The sequence below is a fragment of the Lissotriton helveticus genome, chromosome 5_1 (genome assembly GCF_964261635.1).
Source record: "Lissotriton helveticus chromosome 5_1, aLisHel1.1, whole genome shotgun sequence".
In the NCBI taxonomy this organism is placed as follows: Eukaryota; Metazoa; Chordata; class Amphibia; order Caudata; family Salamandridae; genus Lissotriton; species Lissotriton helveticus.
This window is the reverse complement of record NC_136065.1, coordinates 319,767,509-319,784,888: the sequence shown is the minus strand read 5'-3', so window position 1 is coordinate 319,784,888 and position 17,380 is coordinate 319,767,509. Positions and strand designations below refer to the sequence as shown.

The 17,380-nt window shown below is 47.6% G+C and overlaps 1 protein-coding gene across 1 annotated transcript in view; it reads right to left on the bottom strand.

Annotated features, from left to right (window-relative positions):
• The window catches only part of TTLL10 (tubulin tyrosine ligase like 10), a 389,096-nt gene that overhangs the window by 160,381 nt on the left and 211,335 nt on the right, over positions 1–17,380 (bottom strand). The window contains exon 3 of the mRNA XM_078642368.1: positions 16,794–16,956. Within this exon, the coding sequence (XP_078498494.1) occupies positions 16,794–16,956 (163 nt within the window). The remainder of the gene's footprint in view (positions 1–16,793; positions 16,957–17,380) is intronic.

Genomic DNA, 17,380 nt, shown 5'->3' with positions numbered 1-17,380 from the left:
AGGTTGTAGTCCGACTTTACACCAGGTCAGAGGAGGTGTTCATTTCCTGCAGCTAACGCGCCTTATCGCATGTTTTGTGATCTTCTCACCGATCTGGCTGGTCGTTGAGAATGTTGCGGAGTTGTGTTGTCACGGCTTTTTGCACGGGAACGCCTACTCTGCATCTCATTAGCGATCGTTGCGGGGGTCATCTGTGGAGATGTTTTTTGCGGCTGCTATCGCAAGTAAACTGGCGATATGGGCTGTTAGCACCAGCTTGTGAATGGGGAGATACATTTATCGTGACTTTGGCTGCGATTAAGTGCAGATAACTCGGCGATAGCTCCTTGAGAATATGCCCCTATATTTTTTGTGAAGCATGATTTTGTTACCCATCTGTGACAATGGAGGCTCTTCAGGTAAGTAAGACAATGAATTTCCTGGGGTTTGGAACAGCTTCCCAGTGCAGAACTGCCAGATCTAACCCCTCACAACTGTCAAAAAGAGCTGAACACCCATCTCCTCAAACAGGGAAGTCGCCAGGAAAAAACATACCCCCCAATTGCAGTACATGCCGAAAGGCTTCAAGCAAGCTAAGCAAGCAAGCTCATACCTCCCTTGGAGGCTCTGTGGCTGTCATGTACTTCCTTGAGATTTGTATTGTTTAAAGTGGGGCCAAACTGTTATTACGCCGAGCATTCCTTCACATAGGCTTTTAGCAAGTGATACATAGATCCATACTATCCAATTGCACACAGAGAAAACGTCCACTAACAGGCTGTTCACTGTCATGTTTTTAGTCCTGAGGAAGACCCCATGGTGTTGTTGTTCAACCACACTAGTTCTTTGGGGGTTGAAACGTCGACGTAAACTGAACAAGCGTTCCATGCCTGATTAGACATATCCATGTCAGAATGAAAAAGCATATGTCTGTCTAGGTATTACTAGCATTTATGGTTGCTCAAACAATCATGTGTATATATGTTATTCCTGTCAAGTGTCTCCCTAGCCCATAGTGATTTTATTTTTTTATTTTTGTTTGAAAACCTTTATTGTGCATTAATAAAAGGACAAATACGGGCCCACAACCATCAGGCCGGCCACGGAAACTGTTAAAGCACCAGCGCATGCAATATGGCGACACAGTAACACATTACTACCATAAGCGAGCATTGAAAAGTTACACCGTAAATCATCATGACACCATGTCGTAGGAGCGATAAAGGTTAATTTTAAATTTTTTTCGTTGCAACTATTTAGGTCGACATTTCGGTTTTCAAATTGAAAATATAAACTATAAACTAAGAAAGCAGAGTCCGTGCTGGTGTAACAGAACATGAGTGATAAATCCACCATATAGTTCAACAACCCAAAAGTCAAGTCCCCCCAGGCGGCATGGTGGCTCAAAGTGTGTGCAGCGGGGGTATCAGAACCAACAACCTAGCCAATGTCCACCGCCACCCGCCCGCTAGCAATCCAAACACGGACCCAAAGAGAATAAAGAAGAAGAAACAAAACGAAGAAAAAACAAGGCACCATAGAAACTAAAACCAAGAAACTAAAAACCCCTCCCCCAACCCCCCACCCTACACGCATGCAGAGGCTACGGCCTACCCCCCCCCCAGCAGTGTGTCTGTCGCCCAATAAACCCGAAATATAGAACAAGGAGAGAAAAAGAAAAAAAGAGAAAGAATTAGTATAATACCTAAAATATGAGAGTAAGAAAGAGCATCCTAATCTAAAACTCCCATAGAACACGAAAGACCGGAGGAGGGCCAGAACCAATTAATCCCGGACTCCACAGCCCGCACAGAACCTCTACCCCACCAACAAGGATCAACAACAGGACATATGAATTGCAATCTTAAGTGGGGAAAAAACATTACAAACAGCGCATTCAAATGTATCAGGAAGCGTTCCAGTCCGGGTCTCCGCCAGTCAAGCAAACAAAATCAGCGAGAAGAACACCATCAGCCCTGGCCCGAACGTTGAAAGCCCACCAAACATAGCCACCGCTGGGAGCCCACCGAGGGCAGAACAAAGAGACAAGATGGCCGCCCCCAACAAAGAAGAAGCAGAAAAAGATGAGATGAATGTCTCCAGTTACCAATAAGTCCAGTGTCCCAAAAGACGAGCGTCCCCTCGAGCACAGGATGAAACACACTCCAGCGTCGTAGTAAAAAGGCTCCGGAGGCAAAGGCAGCCAGGAGGGTCAGCAACCGGGAAGGCGGCAAACGAAGCAATAGTAGCGATTGCATCGACAGAGCCTCAGTTCTCGGAGCGGGGGGAGACAGTGTAGCAGCAGCTCCGTCGATAGATGGACACGACCCATTATTGCCAGGGACAGTCCGCTTCATTGTACACGCATGCTGAAACATAGTATCCATTCCAGGCGTAGTTGGAGGCAGCAGGGAGCTGGAGCGCCTCGGTCGCCCCAGTTCAGATGTAGCATCTTCAATCTTCCGACCCTGCTCTCGGGTGTATCGCAGCCATGTAACCCTTAAGTCGGTAAGAGCCGCCAGGATGTCGCCGCAAGTCAGGACCCGCTGCAGTTCTAACCGGTCCGCGCTTAGAGTGGACGCCGTCGGGCCGTCATATTGCTCAAGGCCAGGCAGGATAGCACGCCCAGGGAACAAGGAGGCACTCATCTCCTCGTCCTGGAAGACCGGCGCCATCACCACCCCGTCAATGAGACCACAATGGAGGGAGGGGGGCGACATCGATACCGGGAAACATCAGGCCGGGTCGCCGGTAGGAGCACGGCTCGTAATCCAGAGCGGCGCACAGGGAGAGCCCCTGCGCCTCCAGTCGATGAGGGCGACCCACGGCAGAGAAGGCGCTCCAAGATGGAGTCAGCTCAGCCCGTCAGCAGCGGAACAAACAGAAGCGATGCGAGAAGGGATCCCGCCTCGCCAGTACACACCTCAGCCACGTAGGGAATCTCGCCACATCGGAAAGGGTATACACCATCTCGCTCCGCAGTCAGCAGCACCACCTCAAGCGTCAGCGCCTCCCCAGATCGTCCCACCGACACCGTTACAGCAGCGCCCAGCGGCGGCGGTCGGCACAGGGTCCAGGGGCAGCCATGGAGGACAGCCAACACATCGAGTTCTCCGTCAAACCAGCAGGCAGAGACCTCGGAAGAACGCGATCGGAAACAGCGCGTTTAAATCGCCGTTACACCGCAACATAGGCACAGGATAAAGAGCAGGATGTCGATGCAGGAGTGGAAGGCTCGCGGAGCCGGGAGCCTACACGTCCGTCCCGTCGGCCATCTTGGCTCCTCCCCCTAGCCCATAGTGTTAGTATTTGTGTAATGTATTGGGCACATTTGTCCTGTTTTTGAATATTGATATTTATATCATTGTATACGATATATGATTTTCTAATATATCATTCACACTTTTGCAGTTCACAGTGTCGGTGTTATTTGTTTTGTTATTTATGGTCAGTTCTGTATTTTGATTTAACATTGATTGTTAGTCCTAAATCGCTGTGGACACACCTAGCAGAAAAGCAATTGCGTTTTTCATGGGAGAACTAAGGAGGATATTCTCAAGAACATGTGATAACCATTGCCAAATTAACTTAACATAACTCTTCACATCACAGTCTATCGCAACAAAATAACACTGTGCTAATGTTGTATTCCCAACCGGGCGGCACCATGCAATAGTAGCAGGATAACATGTCAAATGACTGCCCAAAAAGTTGGGACCCCGAAAAAGTGTGATACTCTAACGCGAAAAAAGATGCGATGCCCCAAATACGAAACCAAAATCAGCGACAGGCCTGCAATTCCCACGCATCATGCGGGAAAATGCACTACAAAAGCAAGAAAAAAACCACACCAAAACCAAAGCAAACTGCGTAGCACCATGGATGCAGCCAGACCGAGTGCAGAGGACAACCCGAACTCCACAAGTCCCACGGAGGACCAGCCAGGAACCCCGTGTATAGGGAAGGGCAAGGAGAAGAGGAAGAGGAAGACGGGGTTCAGTCCACAGGAAGACTGGATCCTCGTCACGGAAGTGCTAGAACACTACCAACAACTGTTCGTCACCTCCACTGCGTCATTGGGAACACATACAGAAATATGGCAGTCCATCGTCAACAACGTTAATGCAGTTGGAGTGTCGAGGAGGTAAATGGAGGAGGTCAAGAGGCGCAAGAATGATGTGCAAAGCCAGACCAAACAGGAACTCACTGCCAACAGGAAGGCAGCAAAGGCGGTGGTAGTCCTGCGCCACAGGAGGAGCTGGATGAGCTGGAGGAAATGGTGGCCACAGTCATCACTGTGGACATGGTGCAAAGAGTTGGGGGCCTGGACACAGCTCGAAATTACCTGACCCAACAGCAACAGGGTGAGTAACCACCAGGGACTGGGTGGTCGGATGGAGATGGGCACAATGGCAAACATGCACAATCATGTGTAGCAAACTGCACACGCACAATGATACTGGAACATGTCTCTGATACCCTTGGCACACTGCAGCGCACATAGAAACACCAAGTAGGCCCACGTTCACAATGTACACCAATGGGCCCCCTCCATATCAACAAGGCCACAACCTACCCATGCACATGTGCAGAATCCATAAAAGCAGGGGCTCCGTGAGCCACACTGACAATGCAAGTGACACTGCATTACCAATAGCATGGTTGCAGTCAAAATATTTGACATGGTGCACGAATCGACATTGAGGTGGCCCAGTGTGGATCACATCCGTAAAGGAGCAGGTCACACTCTGACACATCGACGTACACCTACAACCCATGATGTCAATAACCCATCTGCAGACAAACAATGCACAAGAGTACAAAATCTGTCCAAGAGCACAAATGACCCAAGTAGCAAACATCCCAGCACCCGAAAAGCACACAAGCCAAGGCACACTGCCTCAAAGGGATACGGGGCCGCAAAATCAGACCTGCAGGGGCGACTCTCCCACAGTGCAGCGCACACACATAGCAATCACAGCACATCAACAGTGACGGCACTGTGGTACACAGTGTAACACTTACACCACAGGACAGAGGACAGAACTGGTGCCACTTGTGCGTAGTAACTTGCCACTCACATCTGGCATTGCATGACACTGTGAGATGATAATGTATGAGTACATCCACACATCGGTCATGTAGTCAAAATGTCCACTGTCTCCCATCAAATAGCCAGCTCCACCAAAACAGTCACAATGTACATTGTCATGCAGTCTGCATGTAAACATCTACAAAGTGTCAACATACATGGGACACTCTGTTAACCTATATCTCTCATTTACCTTGCTGAGGGACAACCAACACCTCCTGCAGAGCAGACCACACATCTCATCAGTGATGATGAAGAGGACACCCTGCACATATGCACTGACACCCTCCAACGGCTGAAGGACAGCTTCCGCACCCCACCCCCAGGAGCAGGGCAGCCCAGCTGCCTCGAGGTGACACCACACCCTGTAGAGACCACACAGCAGGAAGCACACAGCACCATGACTGTCCCCTAGGACCCCCACGACCAACACATGGAATTCCAACGCAACGCCGTTGTGGGTGTCCATAATGGACACCCACTGTCCGCACCATGCACTCCGACAATCCTTGGCTGACATCGCTGGGGACCTTACTCGGAAACAAGAACTGTCTAGTCAGACAGGCACCAGTGTTGATGGCACAGAGTTGTCACAGATGGGCAGGACAATGGAGACCATGGAGCCGACACAGGCTGGAAGTATGGCCACCACAGCAGAACACCAACGAGATGTAGTCGGGTTCTTCCATGCCTTGCAGTTCCTCATCTTGCCAGTGCTGCCACTGAGCCTGTCCCAGATAACTGCTGCGGGAACTTCGACACACACATCTCCGACCCCTGATGTGTCAGTGGCACACAGTGATGGAGCTCTATCACCTTTTATTATTATTAAAGAAAATGTATATGCAAAGAGCGCAACTAAGCCCGGAGGCATCAAGGCGCTGAGGATGGAAACCAGAGAGCTCAAATATCGACCAGGGAGGAATTAGAGATAGGCCTCTTGGAATAGCCAAGTCTTGAGTGCCTTGCGGAAATGTATGTGAGAAGAAATCCCCTTGAGGTCATTAGGGAGTTTATTCCAGAGTCTGGGCGCAAGGAAGCGAAAAGACCTTCCACCCCATCTGGCCTTGGCGATACGGGGGACAGTGAGTAGGCATTTGCTGGATGAGCGCAGTGTTCTCCCAGGGACATAATGGGCCACAAGGGCACGAATTGCCTCTGGTCCAGATTGATTCAGGGCACGATGAGTAAGGCATAGGGCCTTAAAATTGATCCTTGCCTGCATAGGAAGCCAGTGCAGGTCTTTTCTGATGGAAGTGCCCGAGGAACGTTTAGGGGCACCTACAACAAACCGGGCAGCCGCATTCTGAACGGTCTGGAGGCGCTGAATAAGACCACTGCTAATGCCGAGATAAAGGGCATTGCAGTAGTCAAGTCTGGAGGCAATGACTGCTATTGCTACCTGTTTGCGTGCCCCAGGGGAGAGGTAGTGAGTGATCTTTCTCAGAATCCTCAGGGCATTGCAACAGGTGGACACAGTCCTACTAACCTGCTGAGTCACCCTGATGTGTCAGTGGCACTCAGTGATGCACCCATAACACCACCACACACACCTGACACACCAATCACAGAAGAAGTATCAGATGAGTAAGATGTGGATGGTAATGACTGTGTGAGGAAGGAGGTAGTAGCATCCATCCCCGCCATATGGCCTGTTCCCTGCCTGGTTCAGGACCATGCATCATGCCCTGGGACAACACCTCCCACTGTCCCCCGGAACACTCTGCGACATTCACCTGGACCCCGACATGGACTGCCATATCTGCACTGGTTACCTATGACACAGCAAACCGGATGCAGACTGAAATCTTCCTCTTCCAATTCACTTTTCTTTTCCAAAGAAATCTGGTTGGCCCACCACTGGGCAACCATGTAATGTGGGCTTGGCATGGCCATGTACTGCTCCAGTTCCGGAATTCCCCAGAATGTGAATTAAACATTCAAAATCACACAGATGTGTTATGTCTATGTTCCCTCAAGTATAAAAATATGGATGGATGTAGGGACATTGATTGCACTGAAAGGTACACCCTAGTAAATGATATCAATACACATGTTTGACCCAGATCCACATGGCCAATTAGATGACTGTGAAGGTGTGAACTAGCTATGGCCTCATTGCACATGAGCAACAGTCTGGCAACCCCCCAACATAGCCCCACGTTCATGTATTAAATAGGGCTCTGTATTGAAATGGGATAATCAGTAGCAGGCCAGAAGTGGTGTGCCCCATCACATGTGACAACAGAACTTCTATTTGAATACCTACTCACAAACAACTTTATGGACAGTCTGTTTTGATGGTTAACATTGCTCTACATGGCCAGCAGTAGGACACCATACTCACATTGCTGAAGACACGTAAGTGCACAGGTCTGCCAGCAACTATCCCAAACACAATGTCTGGCTCACAGAGGTGGAGCTGTCAAAAGGGGCCCACCCCCATTGTACATGCGTCAGTCAGTGCCTGCCTGTGTACGGACATTGCCCATTGAGGTACACGAATTGTCATTTTAATCAATACTCATCACTGTTGAACACTAGTGAAGTTGCGTAGAATTTATTAGCATGTGCGTGTCAGTACGGGCAAGGCAAGGGCCACAACATGCAGTGAAATACTTAATACACTTACAGGGAGCATAGGAACATGTTGAGGTGCAAGAAATGGGGAGGCAAAAATGAACACAAATCATTACGGATGGCAACGGTCTCAGCCCACCTTGCCTTGCTGGATGAGTCATATGCTGTTTGGCGAAAGCTCAGTGCCCCGTGTCAGGGGACACGACTCACAGCCCATGGGAACTGCATGGTGCTCGGCCACCGGACTGTGCCTACTGTTTGCTCTGCTGACAGTGAGCAGGTGAAAGGGTCCTACAAGATCACATGTCATACTACATTGCCATGTGTGTACTCTTCCCCAGCAGTATGTCCAAATTGGGAACTTTGCCAGACAATGCTGAGCAGCTCCACCCATGGGACTGCATCACCTTGCACAGGTGTGTGTACAAACGTGTAGTTCCGCACACATGCATTCTGAGTCCAGGCAAAGCCAGACATGTCCACTGTTGTTGTGGGTTATGTGTGCATTCTCCAAGACGCAACAAGTTGTGGGGACCTGTGCTGTGGTTGACAATCAGATGTGGCTGCAGGAACGTAGTTACTCCTCCATGAATGCGAGCGCAGCTTCATGGGCAATCTGTTCCAAGAGTACATTGTTGTCGACAACGATGTACTCTTGTTTAACAGGTGCATCATCACCCCCTACTCTAGTATAACCAGGGCCCCTCTCCTAAGGCCTATGCATCTCCCCAGGCCTGTCTATATAACTTCTTTAACACAATGTTCCGAAGTGGACACATAGCAGACAATGAACACAAACTATTTTGAAGTTTAAGATGTGTCCAATAATTGAATGTAGATCATACACCAATGAAATTGGTATGGTTGCAACATGAAAACCCTCTAAGCTATCTCGTGGTATCTGTTGAAAAGCATCAATTCATAAGACTCTGAATATCATGTGATGTTGGGAGGAAATGGTTGTACCTTGCATTCAATGAAATAACCTAATTTTTACCAAGCTGAAAAAATATATATATATACTCGACAATGAGCCATGCCATTGCCCAATCCCAGAATTCAATTGGGAAACAATTTGTCTGTGACTGTTATACCTGTACTATAACTAGAAGAATTGTGAGCTGTGCCCCCTTCGTAAAAGACATGTTGATATACACATTTTACCTGCTAAACCTAATTTATATTTGTATAGTATTCTTAAAAATGAATTAGGTTGAGCAACTGATGTGCAAGAACAAATATCATGCTGAAACAACATTGATGAAACTTACATGCCTAGAGCATGAGTTTTCCGTCGCAGGTCCAGGAGCACCATATCCATGCCATCTTTTCAAGATAACCACTGAATATGTAAAAGAGTTACATTTAGATATATTGTAGATATCCTGAAAATCTTACATCGATCCAGCTCTCCTGGACCTACGTTGGACACCTTTGGCCTAAAAAGAAAAGAAGCTGTCTTAGTTGCAGTTTATTTCTTAGCATCAGGCAAAACCGTGTCAAATGTTTCTGGAGAGGAGATCTCATCATTTGGTAATGACGATTTTTGTAACCAGAAAAATGATACCTCCTTTTGTTCATGAAATGTTGACAAGTAATTCTTATGTATCACAGAGCAGAACAGTGGTGCATTGACAAAGTTAGTGATGGAGACCCAGTGTTATGCTAGCATTTAGTCACTTAAGCCAGGTTCGTATCAGTTGATTGGCAGAGGCTTGTATAAGAGTTTTAAGTTCAGCAACTAGGTCGAAATTCCTGAAAAGGAGTTTACTTTTCTTCTATTAAGTCTCCCGCTCATCCTCCCGCCACTCTCTTCATGCGATCAGTACCTGTTATGAAATAGGCTTTATCTCACAGTCTGCTGTACTGAGGATGCCACCAGAACAGCAGAATTTCAGCTAAAGACCGCCTTTTCCCGCTCCAGCTGACGAAGCGGAGGGTTCGCGACGCCACTGTCATCAAACCACGCTTCACCAGAGTAACCACAATGACACTAGACCCTGAGGAGTTTCCACCTCCGACCCATCTTACGTCACTCTGCTCCCACCCACAGCTCTGTTACTGACTTTGTTCCTTTGGCCTTCCTGTAAGCATCACGTGGGCCTTCTTTGTAGAATCCCGTCATGCACGGCGTTCTGGTGCCTTGAAAGCAGGTTTGCAGACACAAACACATATTTATTCTTTATTATGTTGCCTTCGTTAGTCCAGAGAAGGGGATTGACTAAAGGGGAAGGGGATTCAGAGTGGGCATGGATGGAAGTGGGTGAATACTGACAGGCACTGGCAGGTCACCCCCTCTGGAGTCAAAGTGCGGTCCTTGCTGGGTACCATTGGAATAGCCAGAATATTTAAATATCCTTCCCCCATCACACTTGTAATTAAAGCTCTGATGGCACCAACCCAGCGAAGCAATTGAGCCCGACCCTCCCTTGAAGAGCTTCTATCCAACCATCTATCCATTCATCCGTGCACCATTCCATCCACCCTCTGATATCCAAAGTTTTTCCTTTACAGTCTATCATCCATTCATTCGTTGGCCATTCCAACCATCCATGTCTATACACATCTATTGTCTACGGATGCACCCATCCATCCCTACATCTACACATACACCCATCAGTTGACTTACTCGTCCATCAACAAAGTCTTTCATCCATCAATTGATCCTTTTGTCCATTTATCCATTCTCTCTGATTTCCATTTACTCAGCATCATCCATCCTCTCATATGTCCACGTACTCTGCTGTCCATCCATCCATTCATGCATCCATTCATCCCTTCTGTCATCCATCATCCACCCATCCATGCAGATTTCCTTTACTCTGCTATCCTTTCACCCATCCTTCCACTCATCCTCTCACCCATTCATCCACCCATCCTCTCACCCACTCATCCATCTAGCCTTTCACTCACTCGTCCATTCACCAACCCATACATCCTTTCACTTCACTCAATATCTATCCTTTCATTCACCTATCCATCCTTTCACCCACCCATCCTTTCACCAGCCCACTCACCATTTCACCCACCCATCCTTTCACCCAGTCATCCACACATCCTTTCACCCATACATCCATCCTTTCACCCACCCATCATTTCACCCACTCCCAAATCTATCCCTCTTCCCTTTTATTCCTTTTTGCATTATTTGAGTTTTTGGCTGCCAGTTGCAGATAGAAAAGTCTCATAAGGAACTCAACCCCTGCTGCAGCTGGTAAAGTGGGGAGATGGAAGTTCATGATGTTCCAGCTGGGCAGACTAATCCAAAAACAGAGAAGCAGTTGCAGTTCAGATTGAGAAAGCCCTTTGGAGTTTCTGGGGTCATGGTGCTATGTAGGCTGACCCCTCACTAGTAAACAGACGTGCTTTACAGCTTGAAGACAAGGGCTGCGCATATCTCTGTAACCAAACAAGCATTTGCAAAGGCAATAGATCTCGCCTATGAAACAGTTATTGGCTTTGCCAATGTGTTTTAGCAATGTTGTACATCATCCTGGCTGTTGTTCAGAATGGCTATAAGTTATTGGTGTTAAATGGAGTGGAAGAGTGGAGTGGCATAGAGTCAAAAGGCGTGGCATAGAGTGGAGTAGGGTGGCACAGAGTGGAGGGTTGTGGAGTGGCGTCGAGTGGAGCATCATAGAGTGGAGTGTTGTAGAGTGGAGTGTCATGAGTTAGAGTGGAGTGGAGTGTTGTGTCGTAGAGTGGAGCGTTGTGGAGTAGAGTGGGGTGTTGTGTTGTGGAGTAGAGTAGAGTGATGTAGATTGGGTTAGAGTACCATGTAGTGTGTAGAGTGGAGGGGGGCAGTGTGTAGATGCTTAGAGTGGATGGGCATAGAGTGGAGTAGAGTGTCGCAGCATGGAGTGGAGTGGTGTAGAGTAGAGTGGAGTAGTGTGTCGTAGAGTAGGGTGGAGGAGAGTGGAGTAGAATCGCATATAGTGGCATAGAGGGAGTCACGTAGTGTGGAGCAGAGTGTGATATAGTGGAGAGTAGACAGTTGAGTACAGTGTCGTAGAGTGAAGTGTCATAGGGTGGAGTGTTTTAGAGTGGAGGGCCGGGCATAGAGTGGAGGGGTGTAGAAAGGTGTAGGGTGTCGTAGAGTGCTGTAGAGTGGCATAGAGTGCAGTGGAGTGCCATAGAGTGGAGTGTTGTAGAGTAGAGTCTCGTAGAGTACAGCGGAGTAGAAAGTCATTGACTGGAGTGGCATAGAGTGTAGTAGAGTGGCATATAGTGGAGTAGAATAGGGTGGCATAGAATGGACTACAGTGGAGTAGAGTAGAGTGGAGTAGACTGACGTAGAGTGGAGCGGCGTAGAGTAGAGTAGAATGTCATAGAGTGATGTTCAGTAGGGTGGCACAGAATGGAGTACAGCGGCATAGAGTGGCGTGTTGTGGAATGGCATACAGTGGAAGGTTATAGAGTGGAGGGGCATACAGTGTAATAGCGTAGAGTGGAGTTTATAGAGTGAAGTGTTTTAGAGTGGAGGGTCGTGGAGTGGAGTGTCATAGAGTGGAGGAAAGTAAAGTGGCGTAAGAGTGGAGTGGAGTAGAGTTCAGTGGCATTAGGGTGCATAGAGTGTTGTAGGTGTGGGGTAGACTGGTGTGGAGTAGAATGGTGCAAAATGGAGTCTTGTAGAGTGGTGTAGAGTGTGATAGAGTCAAGGGCCACAGAACGGAGGGTCATAGAGTGGAGGGTCATAGAGTGGAGTGGAGTAAAGTGTCATAGAGTGGAAGATCGTAGAGTGTCGTAGAGTGGAGGCCCAAAGACTGTCATATAGTGGTGTGGAGTGGCGTAGAGCGGTTGTTGTTCAGAATGGCTATAAGTTATTGGTGTTGTATGGAGTGGCAGAGTGGAGTGGCATAGAGTCAAAAGGAGTGGCATAGAGTGGAGTAGAGTGGCACAGAGTGGAGGGTTGTGGAGTGGCGTCGAGTGGAGCATCATAGAGTGGAGTGTTGTAGAGTGGAGAGTCATGAGGTAGAGTGGAGTGGAGTGTTGTGTCGTAGAGTAGAGCGTTGTGGAGTAGAGTGGGGTGTTGTGTTGTGGAGTAGAGTAGAGTGATGTAGATTGGGTTAGAGTACCATGTAGTGTGTAGAGTGGAGGGGGGCAGTGTGTAGATGCTTAGAGTGGATGGGCATAGAATGGAGTAGAGTGTCGCAGAGTGGAGTGGTGTAGAGTAGAGTAGTGTGTCATAGAGTAGGGTGGAGGACAGTGGAGTAGAGTCGCATATAGTGGCAAAGAGGGAGTCACGTAGCGTGGAGCAGAGTGTGATATAGTGGAGAGTAGACAGTTGAGTACAGTGTCGTAGAGTGACGTGTCATAGGGTGGAGTGTTTTAGAGTGGAGGGCCGGGCATAGAGTGGAGGGGTGTTGAAAGGTGTAGGGTGTCGTAGAGTGCTGTAGAGTGGCGTAGAGTGCAGTGGAGTGCCATAGAGTGGAGTGTTGTAGAGTAGAGTCTCGTAGAGTACAGTGGAGTAGAAAGTCATTGACTGGAGTGGCATAGAGTGTAGTAGAGTGGCATATAGTGGAGTAGAATAGGGTGGCATAGAATGGACTACAGTGGAGTAGAGTAGAGTGGAGTAGACTGACGTAGAGTGGAGTGGCGTAGAGTAGAGTAGAATGGCATAGAGTGATGTTCAGTAGGGTGGCACAGAATGGAGTACAGTGGCATATAGTGGCGTGTTGTGGAATGGCATACAGTGGAAGGTTATAGAGTGGAGGGGCATACAGTGTAATAGCGTAGAGTGAAGTTTATAGAGTGAAGTGTTTTAGAGTGGAGTGTCGTGGAGTGGAGTGTCATAGAGTGGAGGAGAGTAGAGTGGCATAAGAGTGGAGTGGAGTAGAGTTCAGTGGCATTAGGGTGCATAGAGTGTCGTAGGTGTGGGGTAGACTAGAGTGGAGTAGAATGGTGCAAAATGGAGTCTCGTAGAGTGGTGTAGAGTGTGATAGAGTCAAGGGCCACAGAACGGAGGGTCATAGAGTGGAGGGTCATAGAGTGGAGTGGAGTAAAGTGTCATAGAGTGGAAGGGCGTAGAGTGTCGTAGAGTGGAGGCCCAAAGACTGTCATATAGTGGTGTGTAGTGGCGTAGAGCGGTTGTTGTTCAGAATGGCTATAAGTTATTGGTGTTGTATGGAGTGGCAGAGTGGAGTGGCATAGAGTCAACAGGAGCGGGATAGAGTGGAGTAGGGTGGCACAGAGTGGAGGGTTGTGGAGTGGCGTCGAGTGGAGCATCATAGAGTGGAGTGTTGTAGAGTAGAGTGTCATGAGGTAGAGTGGAGTGGAGTGTTGTGTCGTAGAGTGGAGCGTTGTGGAGTAGAGTGTGGTGTTGTGTTGTGGAGTAGAGTAGAGTGATGTAGATTGGGTTAGAGTACCATGTAGTGTGTAGAGTGGAGGGGGGCAGTGTGTAGATGTTTAGAGTGGATGGGCATAGAGTGGAGTAGAGTGTCGCAGCATGGAGTGGAGTGGTGTAGAGTAGAGTGGAGTAGTGTGTCGTAGAGTAGGGTGGAGGAGAGTGGAGTAGAATCGCATATAGTGGCATAGAGGGAGTCACGTAGTGTGGAGCAGAGTGTGATATAGTGGAGAGTAGACAGTTGAGTACAGTGTCGTAGAGTGAAGTGTCATAGGGTGGAGTGTTTTAGAGTGGAGGGCCGGGCATAGAGTGGAGGGGTGTAGAAAGGTGTAGGGTGTCCTAGAGTGCTGTAGAGTAGCGTAGAGTGCAGTGGAGTGCCATAGATTGGAGTGTTGTAGAGTAGAGTCCTTAGAGTACAGTGGAGAAGAAAGTCATTGACTGGAGTGGCATAGAGTGTAGTAGAGTGGCATATAGTGGAGTAAAATTGGGTGGTATAGAATGGACTACAGTGGAGTAGAGTAGAGTGGAGTAGACTGACGTAAAGTGGAGTGCCGTAGAGTAGAGTAGAATGGCATAGAGTGATGTTCAGTAGGGTGGCACAGAATGAAGTACAGGGGCGTAGAGTGGCGTGTTGTGGAATGGCATACAGTGGAAGGTTATAGAGTGGAGGGGCATACAGTGTAATAGCGTGGAGTGGAGTTTATAGAGTGAAGTGTTTTAGAGTGGAGGGTCGTGGAGTGGAGTGTCATAGAGTGGAGGAGAGTAGAGTGGCTTAAGAGTGGAGTGGAGTAGAGTTCAGTGTGAGTGTAGTATAGTGTTGAAGAATGTTGAAGACTGAACTGTCATAGAGAGCCCTTGAGTAGTGTATCGTAGAGTGGATTGGCCAGAGTAGTGTAGAGTCGAGTAGATCGGTGCAGAGTAGAGTTGAATGGGTAAAGTAGAGTGGAGTGGAGTGGCGTAGAGTGCCGTAGAGTGGCAGAGAGTGGAGTAGTGTTTTGTGGAGTGGAGTGGAGTGTCGTAGAGTGGAGGATGCATGGTGCGGTAGTCCACTGCCAGTACAGACAATACATTTTCTATTGAAATGACCATTACATTTGCAAAGACATACAGTTTTACTGATACAACTGTACAGTGCATAAACGATAATGTCTGAAAATGATATCACCTAGTGTACTGATTTGTTTTGATCCTATTAAAATATTCGTTTCCAGCACACTTCAGAATTACAAAGAATTTGCTTAATCTGTAATTTATTAATATTTTTTTGTTTTATTTTATTTTAGTATTTGCAAAAAACTTACAAACACCCTGAAGGAACCTTGACACTAAGAAGCCCTGGGTGGAGAGCATACCCCAAAAATGTATTGAGGTACTTCAAGGGGATAATTAGATTGTGGAAAACAACCAGGCCTTGTGTAATTTCCTAAACTTTGGAAGAAAGGATTCATTCTTCAGCTCTGGAGGCATCTCATTCCAAAGCGTTGCCACTGTAATGGAGATTTCTTGACCTCCAAGTGTATTTCGGTTGAATCTTGAGCAGAAACTGATTTTCCACTCTCAGTGTCGGAGGTGGTGTGTAAAAAAGAAATACACCAGACAAAGTATTTGGGAAACGATCATAAAGTGATTTAAACCAACTTCTTTGGGCCACCGGGAGCCAAAGCAATTTGGCTCAAGCGGGTTTGACCAAATCAAATTTTCATAAGTTCAATGTCAATTGTGCTGTAGGATTTGGTATTAATTGCAACTTTTTAATAGATTTTACTGGAAAAGCCAAATAAATGTCATTACAGTAGTCAAAATTAGACGTTGAACGAGGCATGGCTTGGCTACCAAGTTATCCTGGTCCTCCTTTGTAAAAATATTGGTTGAACCTCACAGTCACATTTTTATCACTGTGGACTGGTTTGGGCTTATGTCCAAAGGAGCTGGATCACAAAGGAAAACTGTAATTATCTGTAACTATGGTAGTAAATTACAGGTACTCAGAGGTAACACCTGCTACCTCTGCCTTCTCGTTTAGTTCCCCTGGTGCTATGTTCACTACACCCAACGTCTGAAAGCATTTATTTGTACTTTCTGTAGCTTCCACTCACACCTCACCGGTAGATAGGAGGCTGCCTTGTGACTATGGCTTGGATAAGAAGGCAAACTTATGTTACCATATAGTGTCAAGCAGTGCATGATCTCAATTCTGCTTACTTGTATTACGGTGAATTAAGGCGTATGTGTATAATTGCATTCGAGTCCCTTACAGTCTGTGTAAATTCAGGTTCTATTAACCCCTTCCACGCTCATGACGAGCTGGGCTCGTCATGAGGTAGCCTCCTCGCACGCTCATGACGAGCCCAGCTCGTCACGTAACATGCGGTTCCGCAAATCTCAGCGTGCGAGCGGAATTCCGCCCGCACGCATGCGGTTAATGGGCAAAAGTCTATGAGATGCACAGTGGATCGGAGGTAGGGTTCTCTTCAATTTTTTAGATTTTGGGTCTTTCCATTCCCTCACAATCCAAAATGTTTGGGCATTCTGTTGTGACCATACCTTCTGCTGCTGCAGAAGATAAAGAGTACCTCTTCAAGGGCAATTGATTGTATTGTATTACTGGAATGGCTTACTGTGATTTGGGGAGATACTGGCCTTTCCTGAGTCAAGGCCAACTTTTCCATTTATTATAGGTTGAACAGGAGCATACAACTGAATTAAAAATACGCTTCCAACTACTACCCCTCGCCTCCATGTATTTAAAGTCATCATTATTTTTCTTAAGCTCCAACGCATACGGACATGTGTACTTACAGCGCGGCCCCATTTGAGCCCCCGATGAAGAAGAATGGACCAGGGCCCTGGGGATCCTCTTGCCTCTTCTCTTCCAGCCCTGTTCCCTCCATCGCCCTCCTCTGGTTGGTCTTGGTTTCTTTGGCTTCATCTAAAGGTTCAGATTCAACAGGTCCGGAGGCGGCTGTGGGTAATATTTGGGAGGAATTAGAGTCTATTCAAGACACCCTTTTTCTAACAGCAACTACTATAGCCTTATGGTCCGCCGTGGCGGGCTTTACCGGCATTAAAGGCCTGCTCCAGTTCGGCTAAGGCCAACAAGGGATAGAGCCTTTAATGGGCGGAAGAGCCCGCTATGGGGGGCTCCAAGGCTATTAGAAAATTCTGCCCCTAGAGGGCAGAATGTTCTATCTAAAACAAAGGCCTCAAGGAGCCAGAGGAGGTGGAAATCCTCTCGGGCTCCGTCATGCCTTTGTTAAACATTGGAATGTTATTGGAATTTTGATGCTCAGGGCTTCTACCAGCCATTAGAAGCCCAGAGCACTCCATTGTTTTCAATGGAGAGCTCAACATTCCAATGTTCTAACTAAGCATACATTTAAACATCT